Source organism: Nematostella vectensis, chromosome 5 (genome assembly GCF_932526225.1).
Source record: "Nematostella vectensis chromosome 5, jaNemVect1.1, whole genome shotgun sequence".
Taxonomy (NCBI): Eukaryota; Metazoa; Cnidaria; class Anthozoa; order Actiniaria; family Edwardsiidae; genus Nematostella; species Nematostella vectensis.
The window spans coordinates 16,647,057-16,655,571 of record NC_064038.1 but is presented as its reverse complement, the minus strand read 5'-3'; the positions used below and the strand labels follow the sequence as shown (position 1 = coordinate 16,655,571).

At 43.3% G+C, this 8,515-nt stretch overlaps 1 protein-coding gene across 2 annotated transcripts; it reads left to right on the top strand.

Moving 5' to 3' along the window:
• The first annotated feature begins 3,274 nt into the window (after nucleotides 1–3,274).
• Nucleotides 3,275–7,514, top strand: LOC116615313. 2 transcript variants are annotated; one of them, XM_048728058.1, is made up of 3 exons: nucleotides 3,275–4,788; nucleotides 5,475–5,785; nucleotides 5,887–6,028. In XM_048728058.1, exons 1-3 carry the CDS (start codon nucleotides 3,705–3,707, stop codon nucleotides 6,007–6,009), a joined length of 1,518 nt encoding a protein of 505 aa, XP_048584015.1. In that variant the 5' UTR covers nucleotides 3,275–3,704; the 3' UTR covers nucleotides 6,010–6,028. The 2 variants fall into 2 exon arrangements, with proteins under 2 accessions (XP_048584015.1, XP_032232749.2); XM_032376858.2 differs by having other exon boundaries at nucleotides 5,475–7,514.
• The last annotated feature ends 1,001 nt before the right edge of the window (nucleotides 7,515–8,515 follow it).

Genomic DNA, 8,515 nt, shown 5'->3' with positions numbered 1-8,515 from the left:
GAGCAACTTTTCTAGCCGAATTCATTTAATTTTTTTTTTTCAGGAAACGCACTAAAAATATAGATATGGTGGAAGAGAGCTTCTGAGGAGAAATGCGACCGAACAGTGCATTTGGGTGTTTGAGTTAGAAGGCTGTTTTACTCAAGGTTTCTAAGTTGATCGCCAAACTTTGTAAAATCATTCACATTAACATGATCATTTCTTAGAAATCTTGAAGATCGGACGTATTTGGTTCTTTCCTTCACTAAAATTTATCGCATTATTGTTCACAACAACACACAACAATTTCAATGGCACATTACGCCTTTCTGGTCGTATAAAGCTTCTATTTAAAATTATAAAATTAATTGTCATTGATTAATTGTCTTAGTTGGCTCACGGGGGTTTACCTTTGAGCTAGCATACGGTTGATGTAACAAAGGCTGTCTGATTAGCTGAAAATGGGTCTTCTAACATTTTTTTTCACTAACATTTTTGGAGCACTGCAACATGCACTGCGTGGTTTAAATTAGTTTTTAAACAAGAGGACTCTCGATTTTAACCGTTTTAACCTGACAAATTAGGGACTATGGGTCACATGACAGTTTGATGACTCTTGTCATAGATAACCTATTTTGCAAGTATTTTTTTATGTTAATATCAATCATTGGTCATATGTTTACATTTTGATTCGATTGAATCGCTTTGCTTAAAAGCTGGTAAAACAACTTTCATAAATGAAACAGCCTAATCATATAAATGGGCTTTTTCCTTCTTCAGGCGGAGTACCAAATATTATGTTTCTAGCTTCAAAGAGGCTTAAGAGGTATCTTTCGCTGATTTTCTACCCTCTCTCTCGGTGTCTTGCCCCCATGATAATGCGAAGAGGAAATTTACAATAAAAATCATGCTCGGCTTATTAGCATAGAATCTTTAGGACATGAATAAAATTATAGCGGAGCCAAGCGCGGCCGCAGGCCGCGCGCGTAGCCCCATAGGCATAGAAATATGGTATAGGTATGCGACTTGGTTTTTGTGGTCATCGCGCGGGTACCCTGTGGTGTCACTCGCCAGCCAGTCAGTCAGTCAGCCGCGCGACTCCCAGGCCCCACTCGGCCCCGAAATGGCGACTAAATACAAGCACGGAGCAAGGGAAAAAGTTCTTGTCGATTATGCGATGATTATTTATTTTGCCTCATATTTTGTGACTTAAGGATAAAGTCAACTAGAGGAGATCTACTAACATTCGTTCACGCCAAGATTTATCTGTTTTTAGCTAGTAAATTTAAGCAAGTAACAGTTCAGTTCAGTTCCAAAAAAAAACGAAAAAAAAACAATGCAAGCTGAGTTTCGGAAGACTATTTGTATTGTCTATTAAGGAAATGACAGTTATTAGACTTTTTGTTGTCCTTTTTGTATGCTTTGAGAATGCGAGTACTTAACTTAGAAATCAAATTATTTGAGCATAACAAGTTTTGTTTTGACATTCTTCGTTTTATCTATATTCTTGATTGTGTTTAATAAAATAAAATACAACAAAAACTGGAATTCGTCTTTAATAAGACTTCTTCAGGGCAGATTGATTGTGTTGAGATATTTCATAAAGACTAACCTTTATGAAATACTGCTAAAGAAGACCGTTCTTGTCTTTATATCCTGTGCTCTTAGTCCTAAGAAGATACATATCCTTAGAAGATACAGCAGCTTTTTCAAACTACCAAAAGAAATTTTCCTTACCGAGGATAAAAAAAACCCTATTTTAAATATGTATTGTTGTTATTGTCTGCATCTTGCATCTCATGTGTTTATTTTATTTTCAAATAGTTGTGGAAAATTAGTTAGATTATAAATGGCTTGATAAAAAGATTGTTTTGAAAGAAATAATAAATAATTGTTTTCACTCTTTTATGAACCAGGAACTACCTGAGGGCCAAGATGAATGCTAAAGACTGGAAGACATGAGAATTTTAATATTTAATTTAATTTTTAATTTAATTTTTTTTTAAATCATGTCTCGAAGAAAACAGTAGGATGTTCTTATTCACTAGTCATTTGATACCCCCACACCCATGGTCCCAGGGAAGGGTGGGGGATTAAACTTTAATAAAAGGCTGTTTCTAAGTTAAGAGTCAAAAACAGTCAATACCACCACCCCTATTGACATATTCTGGTGAAAAAGTGGTCTAAAACCCCACATTAACCCGTGACTTCTGCGGGACCATAAGGGAGGGGGCGCAAATGACTAGTTTATTACTATGTGATTCAGCAGTACACACTCATAGGTTTTTTTAGAACAAGATACTTATAAAAAAAAATAATAAATCTGTAAAGAAAACAGTTTTCTATCAACCTAAAGATAATGGGAGAGGGGATATTTTAGAAAAGTACTGAATATAATTATCACATTATTGTTATTATATTTTCTTTTCAAACATTTAAGGAAGAGTCATATTTCTTCCTTTTTCTTCTCCCTGTTGACTATTTTTATGCAATTGATGCTCTTTGCTATTTCCCTCTACACCAAAAATAAATTAATGAACAGATTTTATTTTTAAATTAGAAATTTTCATTTATTACTTTCACTTATATTTTCTTTTTAGGATTTTCTTTCCAAATCTCTTGCCCATTACATTTATTTTAGATGTTTAGATTTGTTTCATTGGAATAGTTAGATCCAGGGTTTCTCAAAACACCAAAATAAAATGCATTACTGGATGTATATTTGTAGATATTAATTCCCATGGGGATGGAAAATCACCACTTAAAATGGTACATTAAATCTTCAGCATTGCATCTTATCTAAAATTGTGTCTGACACTATATTCCATCTTTGAAATCCTGTTTCATCCATTGTTCTTCTCAAGAACAAAGCTTGTCAGAATGTAGCTTTACAAATGTACATTAATGGAATTTTTATTGAGGGGAAGGGTTTTTTAGGGCAAGATACTTAAACTTTATAATACTAGCAACAACCTTGTTCTTTTTCAATAATAGAATTCTGTTCACATAGCTTGGATAGCAAAGACATGGTGAAAGGGTTAAGATAATGGGAAAGGGGAAATGTCAAGAAATGCTCAATCAAATTATTTTCATTACTGTTTTTTTTTTCACCAAACCTTTCAAGTTGAGTCAATTCACTTTATATCTCCTCTCCCGTCGATTATTTTTTAGTCAATTGATGTTCTTTGATTCCTCTCTACCCCAAACATAGATCAATGAAAGGGTTTGGTTTGAAATTAGAAGTTAGCATTTTCAATCTGTTTTTTCTTCATTGCATTCATTTGGTAGTAGGTGTCTGAACTCATATATAACTGACATTCATTGATTGACATTATCGTTATTATTGTTATTGGGTTCCCTGTGGACATGATGGCACGTGATTGATGAGCCCACGAGGGATTTGTTCAGTTCATTAAAAACCCATTGAGACAAGCACTCTTTCCGTAGTTTTAATCCCCCAACACGCCGATACATTGGTGCCGTGACCAGGATGGAGGAGCTGCAACGTCTAATTGCCTCTCGGCGAGGCCACAGGAGCCATCTTACGAAGTTAATGAAGAAATCCGAGGAGATTTTTTACCAAAGATGGCGGGTTTACCGAACTCGAACTCGCATCGGCGAAAAACACAACGCAACAACTCGAAGCAAAGGCTGGGAAACTCCGAGACTTAGATGAGATCATAGCCCCGAAAATTGAGAAGCCTGAAGATTTGGAGGAGGAAATAATGGAAACGGAGGAGATCCAGGAAGGGATCACAGATATGATTGCAAAGCTAAGTGTAATCATTAACAATGACAATGTACCGAGTGTTAATACTCCCTCCCCCGTCGTTCCGCCGTCTGTCGCTTCAACATCCTCTCCCCAAAGCGCTTCTTCCATGTCTCAAAATTCAACCAATATAGATCCAACCCAAGTCGTACCACCCTTAAACACAACTCAAGTTGTCCCGCCCCCAAAGATTACTCACCCCAGCAATGAGCCTTTCATTCCCCAAGCAAGTAACTTCAACTCCTATAGCACACGTCTCCCAAAGCTGAACTTGCCCGTTTTTAGTGGGGACCCGTTGGAGTGGATGACCTTCTGGGATTCCTTTAATGTAGCTGTTCACAGCAAGCCAGGCTTGCCTGATGTAGACAAGTTTAATTACCTAAAGGCCCAGGTTTCAGGGGAGGCAGAGCTAGCAATTGGGGGCTACCTAATTTCAGGGGATAATTATGTGAAGGCACTGGCCACTCTCAAGGAACGTTTTGGGCAAACACACAGAGTGACGAATGCTCATATGACTGCCCTATTATATCTGCAATATCCCACAAGCAATCTTGAGAGCTTGCGCCCCTTTTGTGATGCATTGGAAACCAATATAAGAGCACTAGAAGCCCTCGGCAAGTCCCAAGACTCCTTTGGGGAACTCCTTATTCCTGTTATTTTAGGAAAGCTCCCTAATGAAACCAAGCGCAACCTAGCCAGGATACAACAAGGGGGGGAATGGACCATACAAGGTCTGAGGGAAGCTCTTAAGCATGAGCTTAAGGTTTTAGAAGCAGGATCCCCCCTCCTGTCGGAATCTACACCCACAGCCTCATTCTTTACCGGGGTAAAGGGGCCTCATCACCAGGGGAAAGGCAAACCCAAGGTCATTCAGTGCGTTTACTGTAAAGGGAAGCACAGTACACATAACTGCGCCACCGTTTCTGACCCTAAGGCAAGGAAGGACATTGTTGTCAAGCTGAGGCTTTGTTATAATTGCCTTTCATCCTCCCATATCAGCTTCAAATGCACCTCGAAGTTTCGCTGCCGTCAATGTGGAGGTAAACATCACACCACAATTTGTGAGAGAGACAAAGGGCAAGGTCCTGACCCTGGGAACAAGGAGCCCCCACCCCAAGCAGAGCAATCCCAGTCGGTGCATACCACATTAGCACCAGCACACCCCTATGGCATCACCCATGAGTATCCAATACTTCTAAAAATTGCCGTAAGCCATGTCAGGGTTGGGAATACTAGCAGGGAGGTGAACATACTTCTCGATGAGGGCGCGCAACGCTCTTTCATTACTAAGAAACTCGCTGACGAACTCGGCGCAAAGCCTATTTCAAGGGAGAATATCTCCATGTCTGCCTTCGGGGCAACAGAACATTCCCTTAGGAGACTAGAAGTTACAAATGTTGAAGTAATCAGTGAGCAAGGGGATAGGATTCCTCTCCGGGTGCTTGTTGTTCCACATATAGCCACCCCCTGCAATGCAAACATCACACAGATGTCAGTAACATGCCCCACCTGAAAGGATTGAAATTAGCACACCCAGTGTCCAGTGGTAATTTCGAGATCAACTTGTTAATTGGTGCTGACCATTACTGGGACATTGTACAAGATAAGATTATCCGAGGGTAAGAGGGGCCCACAGCTATGCAGTCCAAATTGGGCTATCTACTATCTGGTCCTGTGAGGGCCAGGGGGGTGCAGGGCAATGTGACTAACATATTTCACATTTCAGCCCACCAAGAAGATGAATTTGATCTACAGCAATTTTGGTCCCTAGAGTCAATGGGCATATCACCCAATGCTGACCCCCCTGAGAAGAACTTCTTGACTAATTACCAGGCCACCTCGATCACTAGAGACGAAGACGGCATATACATTGCTGGGTTTCAATGGAAGGAAGAGCACGCCCCTCTCCCAACTAACTTCAGTATCTGCGAGAGACGCACAAGGGCTACCGCACGACGACTTCACCAGACACCAGATTTGATGAAGAGTTATGACGACATCATCAAGGAACAAGAGGCCAGAGGGTTCATTGAGAAGGTTAGCAGCCCTGACCCGTCTGACCACGCCCACTACATACCCCACCACCATTTAAAAAAGGAGTCATCGACCACGCCCATTCGTATTGTCTTTGATTGTAGTTGTCACCAGGCCCCCTCGACCCCAAGTCTGAACGACTGCCTAGAGGTCGGTTCACCTTACCTAGCCGAAATGGGCTCGATTTTAGTGCGGTTTCGCGCCCACCCTATTGGAGTTTCTACTGATATAGAAAAAGCTTTCCTCCATGTACGTCTCAGCCAAGCTGACCGCGACATGACCCGGTTCCTATGGCTCTCCGATCCCGGTGACCCCGAAATTGAGTTCCAGACCTACCGTTTCAAGCCGGTCCTTTTCGGCTCTGCGAGCTCCCCCTTTATGCTGAATGCTGTCCTTCAAACACACCTTGATAATCATAAGACACCAGTCGCACAGGACATGAGGGACAATCTCTATGTTGACAACATCATCACCGGCTGTGAAACACACCAAGAGGCCCCGAGTTACTATGACGGATCAAGAAGTATCATGACTGAAGCAAAGTTCAACTTACGGTATTGGGCATCCAATAGCCAACCCTTCTCCATCGTGCTGCCCTTGATGGAGTGAATGATGCCAACTGCGACAGTGTCAATGTTCTAGGCTTACGGTGGGACACCTCAACCGACACGCTAACACTTGCATGTAAAGAATTACTAGCACCTGACGACACTCTTGTCACAAAGCGAGAGATCTTAAGGGAGTCATCTAAGATCTATGATCCACTAGGCCTCATCACCCCCATCTCAATCCGCGCTAAGATCCTTATCCAGGACCTCTGGAAGTTAAACGTAGATTGGGATGAACCCCTGAATGGGGAGATACGAACTCGCTGGCTCAGCATTGCGCAAGAAATCCGACAATCAACCAATCTTACTATTCCTAGATGCTATCTCAGCAATCCGTCAGCCAACGAGACGACCAAGCTGCATGTGTTCGTGGATGCTAGCCCGAAAGCCTACGGAGCTGTGGCATACATACGGCAGGCCAATCAGACTTCCTTTGTGATGGCGAAGTCACGTGTCGCTCCAGTAAAGGGACTGTCACTCCCCAGACTAGAATTGATGGCAGCACTGGCTGGTGCAAACCTTGCAGAGTACTTGCTTAACTCTTTGCAGAAGAATTTTCCTGATCTACAAGCATTCTTCTGGTCGGACAGCCAGATCGTGCTCAATTGGCTTCACAGTAATAAGCAACTTCAGCAGTTTGTAGGTAACCGAGTCAGAGAAATCAAGCGTCTCTCTCAGCCATCTAGTTGGCGTTACTGCCCCACACGCGATAATCCAGCAGACCTACTAACGAGGGGTCTAACCACAGCAGAGCTCCAAGCATCAACAGCATGGCTGCATGGCCATCCTGGATAACTTCAGAATGCGACTGGCCAACGTGGGAATCAAGCACCACCCTTCTTGTTGAGATCCCAGAGGAAGAACCTAAAGTTACCCCAGAACCTGATGTGTTAGGAGAGCAAACCAACTCTGAAGCAGTCGAGAATCCAAGCATCAGCACGATCATGGATCCCACTAGACACAGCACACTGAGGAAACTTCTACGTGTAACCGCTCTTGTACTGAGGTTCGTCCATAACCTCAGGAACCCCACTGACCGCAGAAACGGACCTCTGATGGTCACTGAGCTGACGAAAGCAGAAAGGACATGGATCCACGATCGCCAACGCCACTCTTACGCCAAAGAAATAGCAAAGCTTTCCGCCCATGACAAGTCTGGGACCCCTTTGACACGCCAGCTGCGCCTGTTCATGGATGACGATGGCTTACTTCGCTGTGGCGGGAGGATTCACAACGCCCCTGTTTCTGAAACCGCCAAGTTTCCAGTTCTTCTTCCGAAGAAAGACTACGTGACGACCCTCATTATCTGTGACACGCATGAACGCCAATTACATGCTGGCGTTAGCTCGACATTAACTGCATTACGCCAGAAATTCTGGGTGCCTTCGGGAAGATTCCAAGTAAAAAGGGTCTTGAACAAATGCGTAACGTGCCAAAAAGTGAACGGTGCTCCATACCGAGCTACAGACGCTCCGCCACTAACAAGCCTCAGACTCCGGGAGTCCCGTGGAGGGTTTTGGGAGAGGCTGATCGGCCTCACGAAGACGACGCTGAAGAAAGTCCTTGGCCGAGCATCCATCAACTTAGTCACTCTCCAGACGGTTGTCATGGAAATTGAGGCTATCCTTAATGACCGCCCACTAACATATGTCTCTCCTGACATAAATGATGAAGACCCTCTCACACCATCCCATCTACTGTATGGAAGAAGGATTACCAGTCTCCCACATCCGGACACTGATGAGGACGAACTGACCCGAGCTATGCAAACGATGATAATCTCCGAAGGGATGCTACTCGTGTAGCACTAGTTATACAACACTTCTGGCAGCGCTGGAAGCAGGAGTACCTCACTTCGCTGCGGTGCTTCCATGGCGCAACAGGTGGCAGCGGTGAAACACGCGTCAAGATAGGAGACGTTGTCCAGATCCACAGCGAGAAGAAGAGGTTGAAGTGGAAACTAGGCGTAGTGGAAGATCTGATTAGAGGTGCCGACGGTGTACGGGCTGTAACCTTAAAAACAGCTAAGGGTCACACGGACAGACCTATCTCCAAGCTCTATCCCCTTGAGATTACTACTGATGTTGTGGAAACTGCAGACGCGCAGACAGGAGGTCAGCTCCAG

Bases quoted from the DNA above. Each gene is read 5' to 3' on its own strand.
- LOC116615313 (XM_032376858.2), top strand. From the start codon at position 3,705: ATGGAAACGGAGGAGATCCAGGAAGGGATCACAGATATGATTGCAAAG. The intron at 4,789-5,474 runs GTAAACATCACA...TTCACATTTCAG, and splicing joins TCGCTGCCGTCAATGTGGAG to CCCACCAAGAAGATGAATTT.